General features: G+C 36.0%; 1 protein-coding gene across 1 annotated transcript in view; it reads right to left on the bottom strand.

Moving 5' to 3' along the window:
* The window catches only part of Pde7b (phosphodiesterase 7B), a 304,672-nt gene that overhangs the window by 202,177 nt on the left and 77,082 nt on the right, over positions 1 to 25,413 (bottom strand). The window contains exon 2 of the mRNA XM_048798732.1: positions 9,948 to 10,008. Coding sequence (XP_048654689.1) covers positions 9,948 to 10,008 — 61 coding nt within the window. The remainder of the gene's footprint in view (positions 1 to 9,947; positions 10,009 to 25,413) is intronic.

The following is a 25,413-nucleotide window of genomic DNA, read 5'->3' as shown; positions in this document are numbered from 1 at the left end:
AAATTTTTCAGATCAGGTATTAAAAAGCAAAACTCTCCATCCTTATGGTGTTTTAATAAACTGTTGATTTTATGGTATTGTATGGTGCTGAAAATTACCAATCTATTTCAGTGATTTATAATAAACTTCAACCAGAAAGCAGACTTATGGACACCCCCTTCTGAACCATGCAGGTAGGTAAGTTCCTTCTGTATATTCAAATGCCCATGATACTTATCAGCATGAAGCAACAGCAGAGCAATAGAATATTCCAAATAAAAAACATCAAACCTCGATAAAGAAGATGGAAAAACTGAGTCACCCATTACAAATTAAGGCTTTCTGTTTGAAAGAATCTCACTCTAAGGATAAAGGGAAAGTGGGAGTAGAAAGAAGCACCGGGTCTGATCTGGAATTCTTTTTCCCAAAGTTTATTTTTCCAAGAGTATTGTTTCCCAGAGCAAGGTTAAAAAAATGAACCAAGAAATGAATCAACATTAATCATTTTAACATCATTTCTTTAAATACTTTTGGCTCTTTTCACCCAACAGATTTCTTTATGCTTTTGAGAAGCAATTTTTTTAGTAACTCAACATATTTCATGAATTAATTATACAGTAAGAGATTTTTTTTTGTTTATGACCTTTTTCCTTTAGCATATTGTACCTAATAAAGGTACAAGTCTTGGTCTCACAGTTGTATACCCTTTGATATAATTATATATAAACATCTGAGGCCAATTAGAATTTGAGAGAAATACTGTGGCTAATTATAACAAGGGAAATGGAAATGAGGAGATGGGAATTCTGAACTCATTGACCTAAGCCTGAAGAAAAGAAGAAAGTAACAACTCATTTTAATTTGGTGCTTCACTTGATCATCCACATTTACCCTCTCTGCCTAATTTTTTAAATTTTTAATTTGTCTTAATTAGTTATACATGACAGTAGAATGCATGTATGCACTTTGATATATCATACATAGATGGATATAATTTCTCATCTTTTTGAGTGTACATGTTGCAGAATCATGTTGGTCATGTAAGGAATAAACAGCTAATGCTCAGTGCAGCCAGCTCTTTTGTACACCTTATTCAACTTTGTATCCAACACAAACTATTCTCCTGAAGCTAGAAATTATACCCTGCAAGAACCATCTATGAGAGTAATTTGCTCCCATTTAAAATTGCATTCAATTCAATGCTTTGGAGTAACTTAAGATGAATTTTACACTTATGCATCATTTAAGGTAATGAGCCAGAAAGCATAATTTTCAGTGAGGATGGCTTATTCATGCAAGTTGTGAGGTAGACAACTCAAAGCATAAAAATTATTTTTCAGAATGAACTGAGGACTCAGCAGTGGAGAAAAAAGAATTGCAAATGTGTCCCTGGCTAGTCACCTGCATCTATATTCCACTTAACTGTGATGAAACCACAGCTTGGAGCACCTCAATCCAGGAGTGAGGATGGGGGCCAAAGATGGGGAACCTAGGGAAGCTGAGTCAAGAGTTTGACAATTTATAGATGTGGCTGTCTCAGATTGATCCCCATCAGAGATTCAATATAGGAGTTCAGGCCCGGCCCAGATATACCCATACCGACATACTCAGGATCCAGGCCCAGGGTAGGTCCAAGTTCGCCACACCCCCAACCAATGAGCCCAAGCCTAACTCACTTGTATCTTGGGACACTGCAGACACCACCATAGCCTTCTCCATGCAGTAGTCCCTACCTTTTTGACCAAAGACAGGGCCTAGAAGCAGCTGCATCTCAGAGCAGGCATCCCAAAGACAATGTAAGGCTCACCCTTTCAGCCCCATCTCTGTAAGACATTGCATCCATCTTGGGGCACCTCCACTATTATCTCAAGTTACCTCAGCTATTGCCACTACTACCTTTAGTTGCAATAGCATACATTGAGGGACACCAGTAGGAAAGTGCCCCAAACAAACCAGGATGCTACAATGATAGAACCCATGGACAGTGAAGTTGATGAAATGTCAGAGAAGGAGTTCAGAAGGTTCATAATTAAAATGATCTGTGAATTAAAGAATGACCTAAATGAGCAAATACAGGCAGAAATTGATCACTCCAACAAAGAGATAAGAGAGCAAATACAGTTAGCAAAAGATGACTTCAAGAAGGAGAGACTGAAAAAAACCCAGTCAGGAATCCTTGAAATGAAGGAAACAATAAACCAAATAAAAAACTCAATAGAAAGCAAAACCAACATACTAGATTTCTTGGAAGAAATAATGTCAGATATTAAAGACAAAGTATACAATATGGAAAATAAAATTGACCACACAGCGAAGATAGTAAGAAAACAGAATATCCAAGAATTATGAGACAGCATCAAGAGACCCAATCTAAGAGTTATTGGGATAGAGAAAGGCACAGAGTTTCAAACCAAAGGAATGCACAATCACGTCAATGAGATAATATCAGAAAATTTCCTAAGCATGAAGAATGAATTGGAAAATCAAATACAAGAGGCTTACAGGACACCAAATGCACAAAATTACAACAGATCTACACCAAGGCATATGTATTCCTAGCATACAGAATAAGAACAGAATCTTAAAAGCAGCAAGAGAGAGGAATCAGATCACAGATAGGGGGAGACCAATTTGTATTTCAGCAGATTTTCCAACCCAGAACCTCAAAGCCAGGAGATCATGGAATAACATATACAAGCTCTGAAAAAAAAAATGGATGCCAACCAAGAATCTTATATCCAGCAAAAATAAGCTTTAGATTTGATGATGAAATAAAAATCTGCCATGATAAACAAAAGTTAAAAAAATTTACATTACAACTAAAAAGACTGCACTACAGAACATCCTTGGCAAAATATTCCATGAAGAGGGAATGAAATAAAAAAAAACAATATTGAATATCAGCAGAGGGAGGTATTACACTAAAGAAAAAAAAATAATCAGAGGAGAAAACAAGTCAAGTTAAATAGCAAAATGGCTAGGAATACAAATCATGTCTCAATAATAACCTTGAATGTTAATGGCCTAAACTCACCAATCAAAAGACATAGACTAGCAGACTGGATTTAAAAAAAAACAAAAATATGTTGCTTCCAATAGACTCATCTCATAGGAAAAGACATCCACAGACTGAAGGTGAAAGGTTGGGAAAAATCATACCACTCACATAGACTGTGGAAGCAAGCATGTGTTTCCATCCTCATATCAAATAAAGTAGACTTTAAGCTAAAGTTAATCAAAAGGGATAAAGAAGGACACTACATACTGCTTAAGGGAGCCATATACCAACAAGACATAACAATTATAAATATATATGCCCCAAACAATGGAGCATCTATGTTCATCAAGCAAACTCTTCTCAAGTTCAAGAGTCAAATAGACTATGACACAATAATTTTGGGTGAATTTAATACACCTCTTTCACCACTAGGTAGATCTTCAAAAAAAAAAAAAAAAGCTAAACAAAGAAACTATAGAACTTGAGAATACAATCAATAACTTAGACTTAACTGACATATATAGAATATTTCATCCTTCAATGAGTGAATACGCTTTCTTCTCAGCAGCAGATAGATCCTTCCCTAAAATAGACCACATATTATGCCACAAAGCAACTCTGAGTGAACATAAAAAAGTAGAGACACAACCCTGAATTTTATCAGACCATAATGGAATGAAATTAGAAATAAATGGTAAAATAAGAAATAAAAACTACTCCAACACCTGGAGACTAAATAATATGCTACTGAATGAATAATGGGTTGCAGATGACATCAAGGAGGAGATTAAAAAATTTTAATAGGTGAATGAGAACACAGATAGAACATATCAAAATCTCTGAGACACTATGAAGGCAGTTTTAAAAGGAAAGTTTATTGCATGGAGTCCATTCCTTAAAAGAAAAAAAGTCAACATATAAATGACTTAACATTACAGCTCAAAGCCCTAGAAAAAGAAGAACAAATCTACAGCAAACGCAGTAGAAGACTGGAAATAATTAAAATGAGAGCTGAAATCAATAAAATTGAAACAAAAGAAACAACTGAAAAAATTGACAAAACAAAAAGTTGGTTCTTTGAAAAACTAAATAAAATTGACAGATCCTTAGTCATGCTAATTAAGAGGAGAGAAAACTCAAATTATTGACAGTCATGATGAAAAAGGAAATATCACAACAGACACTACAGAAATAGAGAAGATAATTAGAAATTATTTTGAAAACTTGTACTCCAATAAAATAGAAAATATCGAAGGCATTAGTAAATTTCTAGAGTTATGTGATTTGCCCAAATTGAATCAAGATGATATACACAACTTAAACAGATCAATTTCAAGAAAGGAAATAGAAGATGCTATCAGAAGCCTACCAACCAAGAAAAGCCCAGGACCAGATGAATAAACAGCTGAGTTCTACAAGACCTTTAAAGAAGAACTAATACCAATACTCTTTAATTTATTTCAGGAAATAGAAAAAGAGGGAGCACTTCCAAACTCATTCTATGAGGCCAATATCACTCTGATTCCAAAACCAGGCAAAGACACATCAAAAAAGAAAACTTCAGACCAATATCTCTAATGAACATCAATGCAAAAATTCTCAGTAAAGTTCTGGCAAATCAAACACAAAAGCATATCAAAAAGATCATTCACCATGATCAAGTGGGATTCATCCCAGGGATGCAAGGTTGGTTCAACATATGGAAATCAATAAATATAATTCATCACATCAATAGACTTAAAGATAAGAACCATATGATCATCTCAATGGATGCAGAAAAATCATTCGACAAAATACAGCACCTCTTTATGTTCCAAACAGTAGAAAAACTAGGGATAACAAGAACATATCTCAACATCGTAAAAGCTACCTATGCTAAGCCCCAGGCGAATATCATTCTAAATGTAGAAAAATTGAAAGCATTCCCTCTAAATCTAGAACAAGGCAGGGATGGATGCCCTCTTTTACTACTTCTATTTAACATAGTTCTTGAAAACTGGCCAGAGCAATTAGACAGATGAAAGAAATTAAAGGGATACACATAGAAAAAAAAAAGAACTCAAGTTGACACTATTTGCTGATGATATGATTCTACACCTAGAAGACCCTAAAAGTTCCACCAGAAAACTTCTAGAACTAGTAAATGAATTCATCAAAGTAGCAGGATACAAAATGAACACCCATAAATCAAAAGCATTTCTGTTTATCAGTGACAAATCCTCTGAAAGGGAAATGAGAAAAACTATCCCATTTACAATAGCCTCAAAAAAAAAAAAAACACCTTGGGAATCAACTTAACAAAAGAGGTGAAATATCTATATAATGAAAATCACAGAACACTAAAGAAAGAAATCAAAGAAGACCTTGGGAGATGAAAAGATCTACCTTGCTCTTGGATAGGCAGAATTAATATTGTCAAAATGACCACATTACCAAAAGCACTATTGAGATTTAATGCAATTCCAATCAAAATTCCAATGACATTCTTCATAGAAATAGAAAAAGCAGTCATGAAATTCATCTGGATAAATAAGAGACCCAGAGTAGCTAAAGCAATCCTTAGCAGGAAGAGTGAAGCAGGTAGCATCACTATACCTAATCTTAAACTATACTACAGAGCAATAGTAACAAAAACAGCATGGTATTGGCATCAAAACAGACTGGTAGACCAATGGTACAGAATAGAGGACACAGAGACTAACCCACAAAATTATAATTATCTTATATTAGAAAAAGGCACAAAAAACATGCATTGGAGAAAAGATAGCCTCTTCAACAAATGGAAAGACTGGAAATTCATATGCAACAAAATAAAATTAAACCCCTATCTCTCACCATGCACAAAACTCAACTCAAAATGGATCAAGGACCTAGGAATACAACCAGAGACCCAGCGTCTAATAGAAGAAAATGTCGGCTCTACTCTCCATCATGCCCCAACTTCCTTAATAAGACTCCTTTGGTGCAAGAATTAAAACCAAGAATCAATAAATGGGATGGACTCAAACTAAAAAGTTTCTTTTCAGCAAAAGAAACATTCTGTGGTGAATAGAGAGCCTACATCTTGGGAACAAATCTTTACCCCTCACACATCAGATAGAGCACTAATCTCTAATGTATATAAAGAACTCAAAAAGCTAAGCACCAAAAAAAACCCGAATATCCCAATCAATAAATGGGCCAAGGACATGAATAGACACTTCTCAGAAGATGATATACAATAAATCAACAAATATATGAAAAAATGTTCATCATCACTACAATTAGAGAAATGAAAATCTAAACCACTCTAAGATTTCATCTCACTCCAGTCATCATGGCAGCTCTTATGAATACAAACAATAGTAAGTGTTGGTGAAGGAAAAAAGGTACACTCATACATTGCTGTGGGACTGCAAATTGGTACAGCCAATATGGAAATCAGTATGGAGATTTCTTGGAAAACTGGGAATGGAACTACCATTTGACCCAGCTATCCCTCTCCTCAGTCTATACCCAAAGGACTTAAAAAGAGCATATTACAGAGACACAGCCACATCAATGTTTATAGCGGCACAATTCACAATAGCTAAACTGTGGAACCAACCTAGGTGCCCTTCAATAGATGAATGTAAAAAAAATGTGGCATATATACACAAAAAATATTATTTAGCAATAAAAGAGAATAAAATCATGGTACTTGCAGGTTAATGGATGTAGTTAGAGAAGATAATGCTAAGTGAAGTTAGCCAATCCCCCCCAAAACAAATGCTGAATGTTTTCTGATATAAGGAGGCCGATTCATGGTGGAGTAGGGAGGAGATTCATGGGAGGAAAAGATGAACTCTAGATAGGGCAGAGGGGTGGGAGGGGATGGGAGGGGGCATGGGGTTAGAAATGATGGTGGAATGTGATGGACATTATTATCCAAAGTACATGTATAAAGACACAAATTGGTGTGAATATACTTTGTATACAACCAGAGATATGAAAAAATGTGCTATATATGTGTAATAAGAATTGTAAAAATTAAAGAAAGAAATTTTGATGTACTCATTAAAATGTTATAAAGTAACCTGCAAATACAAAGCACATTCCTGATTGTCAATACTCGTAACACTAGTAGTCCCTTAAAATATTAGATGCTTTGCTGTTGGAGATAAAGAGTTTTCTCAAGAAATGCTACAGGAAGTCATAAGCAATAGCACACATTCTCCTTAAAGGAAGCAGCACATGAATTAATACTACAGATGTGAAGAACAGATTTTTTTGTGTTAATATATGATATATGATATGTAACATATAACATATTATATATAATGCATCATAAATAAAGAATATATATTACATATTATTTATTAAAGAAATATAAGATGTAGTCTAGGTTTTAGTGACAAATATTTATAACTCAAATTTCTCTTGTTTTTTTTTAAGTGAATAAACTATTCAACTCTACTTCTTAACACGTTATACCATATTGTTGTGCGAGGGAAGCCCTTGGGAGAATGCATGCTAACAACTCATTCATGTGTAATTGATAGCCATAACAATTTTATTTTAGCATTCCTTCATTTAAGATTTCAAAATACTTTATAAATGTTTGAATTAAAAGTTTCCTCTTAAAAAGAAAAGTACAAAGTGTCTAATTCCTCTTAGATACAAGCACAGCTTTCATTATGTGAGAAATTCAAGGTCAGTAGGCATAATGTCTTCAAACACTCAATATCATGTTATTGATAGTAAAAAGATGCTATTTAAAGTCAAAAATGCAAATTCAATTTTACTATGTGTCCTACAATTATTTAAAACTTTCATTCTTATGGTTACTTTACATTATTTAGTTCTAGAACACTAATAAACTAGGAATCTAAATGAAATAATGAAATCTACAAGGTTAATAGCCAATGCCAGTTTAAGACATCTTGCCAAGAATATCTATATTTTATTTCACCTAGAATTAATGACATAATTATTTAAGATTCTTAGGATGGATTTCACCTGCCACACTAAGAGCACAATTAATTGCAGTTGTTACGACAGTAGTAGTAACATGACTGATTTATATAGTATATTCCAAACTTTAAAATTTTGTGTAAGCAGAATGATTAGGGATACTTTGACAGTCAATTATTCCTTCTGGAAACTATATAAGCCATATCATATAATCTAGCCGGAACAAAAGATGATGGGTCTTAATTTAAGTGAGATCCAGGTGACAGGTCCTGAAAGGTCTGTTTCTGTCCTTTTTCTAACTATTAACTCATCAAGGAAAATGCAGTCAAAATTGATGATGTGTTCATGCCCTTAAAGTCATCATTAATTAAAAATTAATTTAGATGCATAGATCAGGTGAAAGCTACAATCAAATAATATTTTAGTAGCATGAAGGTACCTATAGTCTCAGACCATTTGCTACAATTTTTTTATTTGTGAAATGAGGCTATCAATAGCATCAATCTCACTTTGTTTTTGTGAAAACTGATGAATAGATCTAATGTGGTAGTAAGACAATTCCCAAATCCAAGGATGGAACATGTAGCTGAACAAAGAAATTCTTTTCTGTTCCCATCCCATCTTTATCATCTATCTATCTATCTATCTATCTATCTATCTATCTATCTATTTATCTATCTATCTATCTATCTATCTCTGTCTGTCTATCTAGGATCCTGAAATATTAGCATTTTTGAGACATTTCACAGTTAAGAGAAAAGAACATTGGATATTTAAATGGGTTTGTTGATGTTGTGCTATATTCATTGTTTGCGTGTTTCCAATAAAATGTTCATTTCTTCAATGGAAGCATTACTATGTAGCCACCATCTTTACTAAAATAAAAACACATATGAACCGCAACAGAGAAGTTTGAAACAAAAGTACAAGAAAATAAGAAAGATCCAAAAAATAAAAAAAAAATGGGCTGGCTGCTATTTGTTTTTTAAAGTTACAATAGCAACTTTGATTATTTGATATGTGATTATTTTGAATGATAAACTATCATGATTTTCCCCTGACTGTATCTTGCTCTCTACTTTTTCTTCTTGATAATCCAGGTTGCCAAGATATGAAGTGACTAGAGAAAATGAAAGAAGTTACAATGAATCACTTTGTTCTTTGTTTACAAATATGGTTTAAGGTAAGAATGGACAAGTAAAATAGAATTTTAAGGATTTTTTTTGTTATTCTTGTTACTGTTTTGTTCTATTACAACAATTAATATAAAGTTCATTGGATGTATTTTAGTGGCTCAAATAAGATCTATATACTACACATAAAATTTTATAGATTTTATAGTTTAGAAACTTTGTTGTCATGATTTAAGAGTTTCATTTAGATTCTTTATAATTATTTTCTAATCTATAAAGTGTGGAAAATAATACCAAGTCCATTTCCTAACAGAACAGTGCATATTAAATGAGTTAATAAAAGGTATTGATGATATCGTCCCATAAAAACAAATGATATATAACTAATTGAAACAAATTTTTAAAAAGAACAAATGATTATTCATGATATCATTGCTATTTTGTTATAAACACATTGTGGGTAATTGCTGCACTGACTTCAGATTAGTTCAAGTATGTATTTCTCCCAAGCCTCATAAGTAAGGAAGTTATATAGTTTGTTATAAATACTTAATGGCTACTTATCTATCCTAACATCTCTGGTTAAGAACTACAATGTGATTCTCCTTGCCTTTTGATTATGGTTTCTTTAATACAAAGCATTCAATTGTAAGCTGTGCTGATGATCCAAGATAAATCTCAAAAGACTCAGAAGCATGACCCCAGACTTTCTGACAATTTTTAAAACCCTAATCTTTCTCACTGTCAGATACTCCACATATGTGTTAGAGCTTCTTATAAACTCCCAAGTGAACATTTAATTCTCCCTAAAATGCAGCAAGAGATAGTCACCAAGGCAGCAGAGCAGCAATGACTCCACAGGACATCATCATATTTCATGTATGTAAAATGAGAAGCCTTCTTACCTAGCATGCAAACACATTTGGCATTCTGGTCAGGGTTCTCAAACAAGATTTCGCCACACCTCTGAAATAGAAGGATAGCTGCAGTTAAAATTTTAAGATGTCATCATCAGGATTCCCAAGGCAATATATTCATGAAATATGAAAATATTATGATGTTATTCTATTCTCGTTTTCGTAGTTAATTGAGTCTGGGGACTTATGCATAAACAGAGATTTTGCCGATAGTAAAATATCTGAAAGGTAATTTGGGATAGATTGTTCCTGCATGCCCCTGGTCCCTGCCTGTGTGCTCCCATGAGAAGTCATGGCTTGAGATGCACTTAGTTTCTATATCAGTGTAACATAGGCAATATAAGGCCCATTAACCTGAGTCTAATCATCCTCAAGTTTAATCCTTAGCACCTACATTATTCTAAACTAAGCTGTGTGCCTGACACTTAACTCTCTGAACTTGGTGTGGGGCAGAGATAAAGACATGAAGTGGCATTTATAATGCTTTTCTTGAACCCACAGACTCATAGAAATATCAATTTTCATATCTATTACAGTTTTAACTCACTTTTTAAAACTTTTTAAGAAGACAGAGTCTACAGATACAATCAGTTATTGGAGAATTTGTGTGATAAATGAAATTGGCAAATGGTTAGAACCTGAATATATAAATAAATCCACCAAATCAATAAGAATATAACAAATAATCTGAGAGAAAAAATGGGTAAAGGGCATGAACAAGCAATGCATGGAAAAAGAAATCTGGATGGCCAATAAACATAGAAAATATATTTATACCAATAATCAGGAATAAGCAAATTATATGTAATTTGTTTTGAACTCATTGAGTTGACTAAATTTAGAAGTCTGGCATTAACAAATGTTTTCAGAAATGTAGAGTCTGGGTTGGAGTATAAAATGACAACCACTTTGGAAAAAATTGGCGAAAATATAACAAAGTTAGAGAAATTTTCAAATGCAACTAAAATGCTCTGGTAAAAAACAGATAAATGTCAGTCATAATTAGAGGATTACATGATAGGTAAAGTGGATTAAAGCTATAGATGCTCTAAAACATCTAATATATAACATATATATATATAATTAAAAAATTGCAGAATATTCAAATCATAAAATACATATATTTTTCTAATCACATAAAACAATGTTTAAGTCATATAAAATTATAATGTTAATCAAAAACGTTTATGCAGTTGAAAATGTCTAAAAACATTTATATATTGTTTATGGACATATTAACTTATAGAAAAAGCATAAAAAATTCAATAAATAAAAAGAGAAACATCAAGTACAGGTTGGGAGGAAGAGATCTAGAGAAATGAAATGTTAAAGGTCACACAGGGATTATCAATTTTTTCTATAATTATTTGAAAACTGAAATTATTTCTTACACTTTTTTTCTATGCTTGAAATATTTAACAAGAAGAATTTCCACAAAGCGCAATACTAAATACAAATCTAAAAATGGCTGTTTTATACATGTATCCCTGTACCTGTCTCCCTGGGAGGCCATTGGCAGAAGATTGGATGGACTGTCTCCTCCAATAACTCTTCTTACCACTTACTTCCTTTGCCCTTAGGAAACTGAGAGCCTGCTACCTGCAACATTCTCCTCTCATTTCCACCTTTCACAACTTGGTTGATTCCACTCCCATCAATCTTTATTGTATCTGTACTTAATATATTATAAGATAAAGTGATTTAAAAGGGTATAATTCCTCATGTTCTTCACACCTAATTATGGGATCCTCCGGTACAAACAGGGAAAAGGATGAAGTCATTATTTTCAAATCAACCCATCTTTTGGGATGACCTACATTGTGCACAAAGAGATGAATAAATGGCTCAGAGATATAAAAAGGAGGTAAGCTACTTTGGTGAGCCAAGAGGATGGGCTGTGGAGGAGGGAGGCTTGGTTCTGCGGAAGGTTAAGAGGGCACTGAATTCTAATGGAGACTCAGTATCGTGAGCTTTCTTCCCAGCTACTGTGCTGACCTCACGTGATATTTATCATGCCACTTAATCTCTTCATGCTTCATTTCTTTGTAAGTAACATGGGCTGTAGATATGTGCCATCAAGTCAGGTCAAGGAGCAAATGTGAGGATTAATGACCCGTGGAGTCTAATCCCCTGTTTGTTCCTGTTTTGTTTGTGTTTGGGGAGAGGTTAAACCCTTATAAATAGCTAGGATCTATTTTCTGCATCACCTGCTTTTCAAAGTGGTATTTTAATGACCTGAAAGAGTTAATAATTATTTTTAAATAAAAGGTCAGAGGTTTTGAAAATGTTTTCCACTTCTTGGCAGAACAAAGTCCCAGGAAGCTCTACCGATCTATATTCTGGATTCTACAAGGAAATAACTTGGGAGTGTTTTCTTGCCCTTTGTTAGTGACGAAGTCCACATCCAAGCTTCCACGGAAGAGCTTTCCTTCTTTACTCGCAGGGCCTTCCTGCAAGTAACAGGTGGATGTTGCATAACTTCCCATGGCTACTATAGGCCAAGGGCAGCCTTGTTTATGTCTTCCCTGGCCATGAACATAGCTAGGAGGGGTTTCTGAAACTTCTATGAGGCATGCATTCCATAAGAGTCATGGCCTGCCTGGGTTCACTGACTAGACAGGCTCATCGCCAGGCAGCAAAGCAGGTACTGTGTCCCTTCCAGTGAGGACAAGGCAATCAGACCTCTTCCTCAACTTGTCTCCCTGGTGGTCTGGGAAATGGCTGAAACACCTTTAACAAGGTCTTTAATTGCCCTGGTTTATAACATTACCTGATGATGGTAAGAGATTTTAAAGCAATGCCCAGAGGGGAATCTGATTGTTCTCAGGATTCTTTCCAGTGCTTTTTCTCATTGATGGCTGTGTTTACTGGGCCTTTGCTGCCAGGCTTCTTCCTGCTGTGAAACCCAGGGTGATGACCCAGTTTTGGAGATTAATTAAGCTAAGCCACAGGGTCCAAGTCTCAGAAAACTGCAGGCTCTGCCGTGGGGAAGGTCTTGTGTCCTGCTGGATTCTGGGGTGCTACAACCCTCCTCTTCAATGCTCTGGTTATGCTCATTGGGACTTCCCATTCCAGCAACCTGCTGCTGAGTAACTCTGACTTTGTACTTGGTTCTGCTTGTCAGGACTCTTCCTAATTCTCAGGATCCCACCTCTCCTTAGGGACTCCAACTTTGCTTTGTCTTCTGTGCCTGAAATACTGATATCAACTCACCTTGTTCCTGTCCAACTCTCCCAGTGAACATTGCCCCCAGATAATAGGAAATTGTTATTGAAATTCTCATCCAAAGGATTGGAGCCTTGCTAGCATCAGAGAAATCCTCCTGATGCATGCGCTCCTTCTGAAGCCCATAGGATACCATGCTTATGAACTCATGTGTAATGCTGATTCCCCCATAGACCATGAAGAACCAAATCCTGTTCATTAATGTTCTTAATATGTCTCATTGTTGTAAACCTGGTGCTTTATACATTCCAGGTTCCTGATAACTCTTTGTGGACTAGGTATACTAAATATCTGTGAACTAGCTCACATTTGTTGAGTGTACACTATGGACTAAGCATTGTTCTGTACATCTACCATTTGTACACCTACTGTCTCATACTCTAATTATACTCTTTTCATAGTAGACAACTTAGGCACAGAGGGTACCACTCACTATAGAATCGTCTCCTCCAATTAATGAGAAGATAAAGGCTGACAGGTTACTCCATACTTTACCAAAATACAAAAATCCCAATATTGGCTACTTTGGGTCTCCTCATTGTCTTGGCCAACTAGATTATCTCTATTGATGTCTCCTTCTCTCATCCATTAACAGCTTTTGTTTGTAAGGGTTGCACCTGTAAGAGCTCATGCTTTAGATTAGACTGACCTAATTTTAAATCCTGTTTCTACCTCCTCTTATATACTGTATTATCATGGGCAATTTATTTAGTTGTGCCCAACCTGCTTTCTTATTTATGATAGGGGGTAATATTATCTATGTCATAGGATCATTGTCAACTTGGTTTTTAATCCATTATGAATGAGAATGACCTAGTTTAAATAATTGTGAGGGGGTTGTACTGTAAAAATAAGAATTAATAAATTTAGTTCATCCATGAAAATTCAATTTTAATTCCCATCATGATTTAGGAATAAAAATGAAAAAAAACCCTTAATTTTAGAAGTCAGAGTATTTCACAAGTTGTTTGCTATTTCTTACTTATTAAGAATTTTCTTTATCAAATTCAAAATTTGACCTTTATTCAAGAAAAAATATTGAATGTTATTAAATTTTGCATCTGTTATTTAGAAATCAACCTAAGTGTCAATTGAAGTTTGGATGGATAAACAAAATGTGGCATATACACATAGTAGAATATTACTCAGTCAGAAGAAGGACATTTGTGACATCATGGATGATCTTGGAGAGCATTATGTTATATAAAATAAGCCAGGCACAGAAAAACAAATACCATATGAACTTACTTATAGGTATAATCTAAAAAAAAATTGAATTTTTAGGAGCAGAAAATAGAATGGTGGTTACCAGGGACTGAAGGAGAGGGGTACTAGGGAATTGTTGGTCAAAAGGTACAAAATTTCAGTTAGACAGGAAGAATAAATCCAAGAGATCTCTTGTACACCATGATGACTAGAGTAATCACAGTATATTATAATTCATGAAAGTTGTGTACTTACAAAAATAGTAAATATACATGTAATGCACGTTAATTAGCCTGATGCAATCATATATTTCAGGACAATACAATAAAGTATGTTTCTCTTGATTGAACTATGTTTTTTCATTATTTTAATCACAAATTTAGTTGTGAAAATTGATATCAGGAGTAATTTTAAAACTCACACATAAGTCTTAAAATTTTATCCTGCTAAGGAAAAAAATTGTCTGATATAATCGTATCCAAATATTGATAATAGTATTACATACTCAAAAGAAGTTATTAAAAGAGTAAAAAGCTCACATTTTGATTTTATTGTTTAGCTTTCACTGCTCCTCGCTTTCTTAAACCAATTAATGTTTTTCCTGATTCAAATAAGCTTTCATACATCTTTTCATTTTTCTGCATACTTGTTATCACTTGAATGTATAGGTCTCAGCTGACCTCCAGCAACTAATGTTTTTACAGAAATTGTCTTGATACTTTTGGAAGGGAGAAAACATCTGCAAACAGATAAAATCCAGGATAGAAGGAAATCCTTGTTCCTAGGCTGGGACTGTGGCTCAGTGGCAGAGTGCCTAAGTGCCTTGCACTTACGAGGCACTGGATTCAATCCTTGGCACCACATAAAAATAAATAAAAAAGATAAAGGTATTGTGTCTATCTACAACTAAAAATAATAATGATGATAATTAAAAAAAAAAAAAAAGAAAAAGAAATCCTTGTTCCTTGAGGGTTGGCTCCAACCAGCTGAGACCATACAGTGTTTTGCAAGAAGGTAATGTTAACTCTTACCAGAAAATAATTAATTGGTTATGACTATTTGATTTCCTACTCAAATTTTTAGTTGTTGTTGTTCTTTTTCTTCTTCTTTAGCAGAAAAGAATTTAATAAAGGAAATTAGGTCCTTATAAAAGTACTGGAGGATCAGGCTATAGACTGGTCCTCCATAAATGACTCTGTTCAGCTCTGCAAAATTGGCTCACCAAGATGTGAGCTTGCTAGGCTGGTGGAACCACAATTGGGAAAGAAGAGAACCAGGAGGCATCAGTGAATTGTTAACTTTAAGAACACAGCACATGGCAGTGATCCAAGAATTAGAAAGCTATTGGTGCACAAGGCTCTTTGTTGAATATTGAATGCTATTGCAGAAATGTAGAAAAATTCAACATCTTCAGAACTGTGCTTGATAGTCCATTAAAACAAAACAAAATAAAAAGGACCATGATATAGGACTAAACTACACTCATTTTGGAAAAAATGTATATCATTTTGGAAAAAGAAATATATAATTTCGGGAAAAAAAAAACAACACATCAAACCAGTTTCCTGAACTGAAAAAGCAGTTACCATGGTCAGAACTTTGGGAAGTTGTACGACTTCAGTGGAAAGTGAAATGCATCTCATCTGTCTCTGCATCAACAAAGACAATAGAAAAAAGGCAGGGCTGGGGTTATAGCCTTGCATGCACACAGCACTGGGTTTGAACCTCAGTACCACATAAAAATAAATAAATGAAGATATTGTGTCCTTTTACAACTAAAAAATATTTAAAAAAATAAAAAATAAAACAGAAGGCAAAGATCCAGCACAGGCTGCCTTCACTCTCATTTTAATCCCAACTCTAAGAATATTGATTCTTCTGCAAGTTTGCCAAATATTACATGAGTAAAACAGGCAAATGCTTGTATGCTCTCTGTTTTATTTGCTCACTTTCATATTTCTAAATGTCTAGGACAATGACTAATACTTAATGAGCACAATGCTTAAATGAATAACAAATTTCTTATTGTAACTCTGTGGGATATATTAGAATGAGCATAAAATTTTTTCCCTGTGCACTTACGTTTATACACCAATAAGTGCTGCCATTGATGTGGCCACATCATGTGTAGCTGCAATTGGGTGATAAAGGGATGGAATTTGACATGGAGGAAAACATTACAAAAATGAATCTCTTCCTATCTTGCAGTTTCTCCAAGCAGAGAACTGAATGGTACTAACCAAAACCTGACTCTTAGAAGATAGGCCTAGAGAGAAAATGGCTTAGGTCTATAGAGCATAAAAATACAGCTTCTGTTGAGACAGGGCTTCTTAAAGTCTAGCAGAGCCTAAAAGTGTGGAAACCCGTTAATGTCTATCAACTGTACAAATGGCATTATTGAGTGCTGTGTGTGTACAGGCACTGTACCATTTGTGTGAAATTCAGGCTAGATTATGTCCTCCAAGGAGGTTTATAACCTAGTCTTAAGTCAACATGGAAAACTAAGGGCACTTTCAATGGTGGGCACTGGACAATGCCAGGGGACATTGCTAAAGGCTTCCAAAGATAGATAACTCTAGGCCTGGTTCTGAAGGACAGGAGACAGTTGGCTGGCAGAACAGAGGGCTCATCCATGTAGAAGAAGCTGCCTGCACAAAGCCCTGTCAGGATCACACAAATAGTTGCCAAGGACAGAAGCAAACAGATGAGATTGGAAAAGAGTAAGGGCCAATAGCCATTTAAAAATATTTCTGGTCTGAGCTATAGAGGGCTGGTTTGCTTTTGAAGAGCAAGGATGTTTAATGAACTCTTTGCATTGTAACAAATAACTTTAATGGCACCAGATATCTCTCAACAGTCTTGCCTGACATCTTTTCTTGTCAATTTCTTATTCAAAGAGGGTACTGAGCCTGAAGTGCAACTTATCCTCCCCACCTTTTTGAATTAGTTCATAGAATGATGACCAAAATGAATTCCCCAGCCATCCAACAGGAACTTCATGTGAGGCTGACTTCTGCTACTGCTGAAGCCATTAGCACCTAGAGTTGAGTGCATCACAGTTTCCCTGCTCCTGGAGGATGCATTTTCAGGGTCTCCTTCTTTACAGTGGCCCAAGTCCACACTATTTTACGCAGGCCTGTCTACTGCGTGGGTGGCATAGTCAGGCCTTAATCTCTAAACACTGTGGCAGCCCTCAGCACTCCGGTGCCAGAGGACGGCAGATTTGGAACAGGGGCAGATTTCAGTCGAGCTCATGTTTTCCTTCCTAAGCTTTTCCAGTTAAAGAGCAGATTTCCATCCTTTTGCAGGCTGTTAAAACGTCAGACTAATAAGTTTTCAACAATCTGTCAGTGCAGATCCCCAGCATCAACCTGGCACTGCCTTAGAATCCTGGTCTCATGGTCCAATCCAACCTCAGCCAGTCAAAATAAGAGACACACCAGCAAAAGAAAAAAAAAAAGATAATCACCTCAGGCTGAGCAGAAATTCTTAACAAATCCATTGTTGCCAACAGTCAACAGCAATTCTGCGGGCTGCATAACCTGGGGTAACCCTTCAGGAAGGGCCATCCCTCATAAACCTCTAATTAGCTATGGTTAGGAGTGACTTGAAAGATATTAATGCTATTGCTATTGGAAAATGAGCCTACCAGCTTTTAACAGCTTTGTTTTCTTCTTCAGTCAAGGAACAAAATGTTAGCTCAATGGCGTATGCTTTCTATTAGAGAAGTGCCAGCAGCAGCAATCTCCAGAGAGTCTCTCAGCATTTTATTACATACCCCTATTTTTAAACGTTTAAAAACTACTTATTACGAACCAAAACTTGGAAAACCTGGTTTCAGCCCAAGAGTACTTTTTTTTTTTTTTTTTTTTTTTTAAGTTATTAAGCAAACATTGGGAATGCAGAGCTGTTTTCTGTCATTCCAGCCCTGGACAGTAGAGGGTACTAGGAAGGCTGTATTGCTACCTTCTGTTTGATCCCCATAAGGAACATCCTGGGGTCAGATGGCAGGTAGGCAAGTATAGTTGTTGTGTCGGTCTTGACTTCCAATGCACACATGAAGATGCACATCAAAAACTGCATTTTGCGGGGCTGGGGTTGTGGCTCAAGTGGTACAGTACGCGCCTAGCATGTATGAGGCACTGGGTTAGATCCCCAGCACCACATTAAAAAAAAAATGATATTGTATTCACCTAAAACTTAAAAAAAAACAAAACCCTGCAGTTTTCACTATGCAAAACAATGATTATAGCCTCTGGGCAAGCATGATTCCAGCTAAAACTGTACTTGTAAAGATGATTGGCATGGACTATTTTTGAATCTCTTTCCAGTACACTCAGTTATAGGAACTGGGCAGGCACTGGGTCCAAGCACATTGGGAAGAATTCTGGTATGGACTCTGAGAATTTTTCTATAATATATATATAAATACATATGCCAGAGATCTGGATAAATACTGCAAAAATTGTGTGAGAATTTTGCAATACCATTTCATCTTTTCTTTATCATCTCAGAGTCTCAAGGGTTGACAACTAGCTACAGCTACTTTTCAGAGAGAGAGAGATGGCTACTTCTATGAAAGCAAGTAACTAAAGCCATAAACATTTAATAGACATTATAGTGAATTATGAAAGGTGAAGTATATATAGTCCCTTATTGTTGCAGAAAACAGGAAGTAGTATGGAAGGGGGACAGATTGGTATACACAGTAGAAAAAAAAATTAGCATATTGAGGTTCAAATCCCAAGCCTGTCTCTTACTAGTTGTGCAATCATTGGCACATTTTATCTTTTTGAATTTCATCACAGAGCTGAGGGAGTAACAATGCTCTCTCCTCTACCAAATAATGCAGTACATATGAAAACATCTTACGTGCTCTAAAACCCATAGTGTGGCCTGGTATGTATGTGGTTTTGTGGAAGGAAGGCGGCGGAAGTAGGATTTGGCCATTTGGCGATCCTCTGTACAGGATAGAAAGCACATTCTTCCATGTGAGTCATAGGGCATTAAGAGGAGAAAAAAGTTCTCTGCCTGAGATGGAGAACACTGGTCATTCAGAGGGTAACCCACAAAGCCAAAGGTCTGGATGGAGATGGTAACCCTTCCCAATGCATCCTTATCCTTGGTGTTGAGGAAAGGGAAAAAACCCAAGTGGATTTGGGAAAGGGGGTCCTTATAGGTGATTACACAAACTAGCCACATCCTGGTGGGCATGAAAAGGTTTCTGAATAATGTATTCTGTTTGGCAGAGGAGATGAGAACTAATATTAAGCAAATCTCAGAGGAGTTGAAGCACTAGATAAGCTGTGAAGGTGTTTATTATGGTTACCACAAACAGTAGGTGCAAACGTCTAGAGGTGATTGAGAAGACGAAGGGAATTTAGAATGGCAATGGGGGATGGGATGCAGATAATCAGGGGAATCAGGGAGTGGAGACACTTGAGGCTGGGAAAGATGGCAGGGGCCAGGTCACGAAGGGCCTTTTGGACTCCATTTCATGACCAGACATAGGCTTAGATTCTGTAGGCCGTGGATCTGGAAAAAAAAGTCACTGCAGGTCACAGGTCACATGTTCCAGGCAGTAGAGATGCCAAAAGTGTTCAGAAGGTTTTTGAGCTGGGAGTGCTGACGGTAGCCACGTTTGCTGGCTCAGGTTGCTCTCCGTCACTCTTGACATATCCTTAAGTGGGAAAAAGCTTCTGCCAAGTGGGGCACTGCCTCATTATGGAGCTTGCTGACACCATCCCTCTTATCCCTACTGCTCATAGTTGTGAGAATCAACAAAGTTCAGTGTACCACCAGAACAGGTTTGCCTCAAGCAGGGTGTTCACAAGCATATTTCTGTACATTTCGTACAATCCATACGGATTTTACAAGGAGTAGATCACAGATATGAGAATGCAACTTGTCAAATTTTCAAACCAAGCATGGATAAATTATGAAGACCAGGGCCTTCTGAATCACGCACAGGGTTAAGGCTGAGGATGCACTGAAAGGGATGATCAAGTCCTTGGAAACTAGCAGATGGAGGAAGTAGGGCTCTGGAGCAAAAGTCCTTCCCTAACCCTTTGAAGGGCATCTCCTCCATAGAAACTCTGGGAGAGAGGGTTGCAGTTCCAGGAAGTCATTCCCTTGCTCAACTGTCACCTTCAGAAAGAGATTTGAACAAGTACAGAACTCTACATTCCTGCCCTGCCCCCACACTATGTGCAGTAACACTCTAGCCCTGTTGCTGCCACCCCTGGAACACTGACACAGTGAGCACTTGGAACCAGCGTTTCTATCTTACCCATTGCGTTGCCAACAAATATGTACTCAGAATTGCTAAGCTTCAGCCATCTGGTTGAAAAGCACAAGCTTTAGATGTTGGTTTTCCTGATTTACACTGCAATTTTCAAGCAACTTTATAAGACCCTGCAGACAGCAAAAGCTTAATAGGTAATAACAATAGTTCCAAACCTTTGTAAAGACATCATGATTCAGAGATTCATGGGACTTCATCCAGCCTGCAACTGAATGAATATTTACTCAGGACAAAGGAGTATTATAATGTGCTCCTCGTAGCTCAGTGCAGCAATGCTCCTGTACATAAACCAACAATTAAATGTAATCCTATACACTTATAGCTTTAAAAGAAATTCAAACCAGTCCTTGGAATTAAATAACCCCAGTGCTAGAGAAAATGACTTCCAGAACATCAAGCCCAACATGCAAACACAGGGCCTCTGAGCCACAAAGGAACAAACACTTTTCCACAGGGATAAGGGCCTGTTGTATAACTACTTGTGAGGTCAAAGATCCAGATGTTCCCATAGACAATCAAAAAACTATTACTGGTCAAATCATGTTGACCATTTCCATATGGACAGCTCTGAGACATGGATTTGGCTTTAAAATGGAGATTTCTGTAAATTCTACTGGCAATTAATGGCAACCCCACACCAGAGCTGGAAAATCCAATATCTTGAAGGCATGACTGACAGATTTTATAAGCTAAAAGGGAAAATGAAATAGTGCACATTTTGCTAATAGTTATATTCTGCTTTGGTATAATTCATTAAACCTCACAATATACTTCAATAAGGGCAATATTTGAAAGATACCTCCTCTTGGGTCTCCCTCCTTTCATCAAGGTAGAGGCTTTCTGTCTAATTCACTGTTGTTCCCCAGCATCTAGATCAATGTCCATCACACCATAAATTCTCAATAAATATTGCTTGATGGAAAGAATGAATGAATGATTTGGGACAAAAATATACCCAACCTGCTCATTAGTGTGTGGCAGTCAAGTTAAAAATCTGTGAGATGGTAAAACTCTTCAAAGAGATGAGTAAGAGGGTAAGAGGGTTGAATTATAGATTTAATGCCATTATTCCACTAGGAACTTGTCATCTGGAGCTATGCCGTGTATGGAACATGTATGCTAGAGTCCAACCTGAAGGTTAGGACTTCTCTAAGTAGTAGAGTTTTGAAAGATAATATTCTCTGGAAAGAAAGAATTTTAAGTATATATATATTTACAACAAGCAGCTTTATACTGTTAGGTATTTTTGTTGTTGTTGTTTTGATACTAGGGATTGAACCAGGGGCACTTAAATAATGGAACCACATCCCCAGCCTTTTATTTATTTATTTATTTATTTTTTGGTACTGGAGATTCAATTCAGGGGCCTTAAACCACTGAGTCACAACCATAGCCCTATTTTGTATTTTATTTAGAGACAGGGTCTCACTAAGTTGCTTAGTGCCTTGCTGTTGCTGAGGCTGGCTTTGAACTAATGATCCTCCTGTCTCAACCTCCTGAGCCACTGGGATCACAGGCATGCACCACCTCAGCCAGTCCAAACCCTTTTTAAAAATTTTTATTTAGAGGCAGGGTCTTGCTAAGTTGCTCAGGGCCTTGCTAAATTACCAAGACTGGCTTTGAACTTGTGGTCCTCCTGCCTCAACTTCTGGAACTACCGAGATTACTGGCATGAGCCACGGTGCCTGGCCTTCACTGCCAAGTATTAAACAAAGAAACAAAATGTGTTTTAAATGTTCAGAGTCCATACCAGGAAAATGGAGGTCATACCTACATTCTATCTCATTAGCATAGATAGGCATAAAGATAAAATTGGCAAAGTATTTCAAATATCTAAGAAGAAAAATTTTATGACGGTTGGTGCGGATCACTTGTGGTAGTGGGTTCTGTGTTGTTGACAGCTTGTAGTTCTTATCTAGTCACTTCATTACTTCAAGAGCCTTTTATAAAAGTAGAGATAATCATTGATTTGAGGTTTACTTTTTATTAGTATTCATGCTCTTACAAAAGCACTTAGTGAAGTACCTAAACTGTAAACACCAGAGAGATGAACACCAACAGACATAGAAAGAGAGAGTACTTTATTATTTGTTCACTGATAATCAATCACAAATCATTTCGGTATCTTTAAGTTATTAAGACTAATTAGGAGAGAGTTGGATCATTTGGGACCCTAAAATTATAAATGCAGAGAGAAGACTCTTTAAATGAGGGGACAAAAAATTCAGAGTCTTGGAAAGTGTCAATAAAGTTCATACTTCACTAGCTTTCCAGAAAGTCTGCCTGTGAAACTGACCTTGCAATATGAGAAATATTTATCAACTAACAATTATTATCAATTAATTGATGTTTAGTGAACTAGCAAATTTTTATATACTAAAACTTTTAAACCTAATGACTTAAAACTATTTACTCTCTGCATTCTTAGCAAAGCAAAACCAAAACTGAACACATTAATAGCAAATAGCTTTCATAAAGCAATGCACAAAAACATCAATTTTATTAAGTTACTAGTCTTAAATTTGGGAAGACTGGGCTACTTAAGCACAAGCACTGTGCCTCAGCTCTGAACAGTGATATCTACAGAATATTTGGCAGAAAGCAGGTACCTAGAAAATGCTCTTCAGTGCATGGCTGAATGAAGAAAATATCACATACCAAGAAATGTGATCATCAGTTTAATGACTTGCATGAAATTCAGACATGTTGGCACAAGCATTTCTGGAGATCACTGATAAGTATGAAATTTTGCACACTAAATTCACACACACATGATGTACATCATGTTACCATTTTCTAGTACACTGTAACTTAGTGGTTAAAAGTCCAGGTTTTTGTCTGAAGTCTAACAATACTTTGAATCTTAGCTCTACCATCTCCTAATCCTTTTGACCTTGGAAATTGGCTTATTCTTTTTTTTTTCCTAAGCCTCTATCTCCTTACCTAAAAATCTGAGACAATACAGACTTGTTTGGAGACTAAATGTGATACCACACACAAATTTCTTAGCACAGTGCCCAGTACACAGGAAGTATACAATACATGACATCTATACTATAATACCCTACACACTGTCTTCATCAGTTCGATCAGCAAAGAAAGAAACACTTAACACCTCGCTCTTCACTCTGGGCATCTTACCATTTGCCTTTCAATCCAAGTGACTCTTTGCTGTTCCCTTTGTTTCCCCTAAAAATTTGTGTCTCCAGATCTTTGAGGAAGTAGAAACTAGAGGCAGACAGAGAGCTTGGGCTTTGGAGTCTGGCAGCCCATGTGTGGCACAACCAAGATCTCAAGAAACCTTCTGAGCTTGCTTCCTCATCTCTAACATGTGATGAAACCTGTCTTCCTCCCAGGGTTGTCCTAAGGCTTACATATTATCAGGAAAGTTCCTGGCTCAATAGTATGATTGTATGAATGTAATACGTATATATGTATTTATCTCTCATGTTCTCTACTTTTTGAAATTCAATGTCTATCTCCCTCTTCCCACATGTTCAGATAATCCCTATTATTCAAGGTCCCACTGAGATGGTGATCCTTTATGAGACTTTCCTGTTTTTTTTTTTTTTTTTTGAGCCTAAGTTGACCTTCTCTTTTCCTGTATTTCCTGTAATTCTTTTAGCCACTTTTTACTTCACTTTTTTTTTTTAACTTTATCCATTAGATTTCAAAAACCTTAGGGTCTGAATCCAGTATAGGTGTGTATGTCTGTGTTTCTGTGTATTCTAATAGAAAATACTTAACGAGCATCCATTTAAATCTTGCCTGTGCCCTGCCTTCCTCTACAAAGATTTTGAGATTGATTATATTTCTCTTTCTGATGAAGATTTCTCTTTCATTTTTTGTATACAGATCAGCATCCCCCATACATATACACCTGCATACCTGTACATTGCAAAGGATAATAAACCTAGCCTAAAGCCTTCAATTAAAACCTCAAAATGTTTCAAAAAGCAATATGAGTGCACAGTACTGAGATCATGGTGGCATTATGCTCTTCATGTTAAAATCTCCTGTTTAATTTCAAGGTATTTAGAGGGGAGGTGTTCCCTTATAATACTTTCTATAATAGATCTTGTTATTATTCCAGGAAAAAATTGTGATTATAAATGAAAATATTAAATATTTGGAATCAGGAAGTAATACTCAGTTACTTCCTTGGCCTGTCACCATTCATACCTTTACTTTTATGGATGCCAACATTCTTTCAGATCCCTTCATTACTGAAACCCTGCTTTGTCTAAACCCCAGGGGTAATTTTGTTTTCTGTCTTCAAAATGAATGATCTTGATATTGGATAACATTCTCAATGTTATCTGTAAAAACAGGCCATTGTTTTTACATTGGTACTTCTTATACTATTGTCTATATCAGGTGATCAAAGGATATTTTTTAAAACATAGCATTTATTTGAAATTCATGAGTAAAAGCATAAAATTATGGAACTGGGTCCAAAATACATTTCCAAAAGCTGGACCTGGTTTTATTATCTTTAAAGTTAATTATTCATTGGGCATATGTGTTCATTATGGGAAATAGTTGTTAGTTGCTATTTAAAAATTTTAGACCTGAATGTGGCTTTAAACCACTAAAAAAGAAAATGAATATCTTTTGTGATCTTTAGTGTGCAAAATCTTTACTGTAAGGCAAATTTTAAGGAAGATAAAATAATAACTTATTAACAACTGGTGATTCAAATATGTGGTTAAGTGCATT

Source organism: Marmota marmota, unplaced genomic scaffold (assembly GCF_001458135.2).
Source record: "Marmota marmota marmota unplaced genomic scaffold, marMar, whole genome shotgun sequence".
Classification (NCBI taxonomy): Eukaryota; Metazoa; Chordata; class Mammalia; order Rodentia; family Sciuridae; genus Marmota; species Marmota marmota.
Note: the sequence above shows the minus strand (reverse complement) of the source record. Positions and strands in the feature narration are given on the sequence as shown.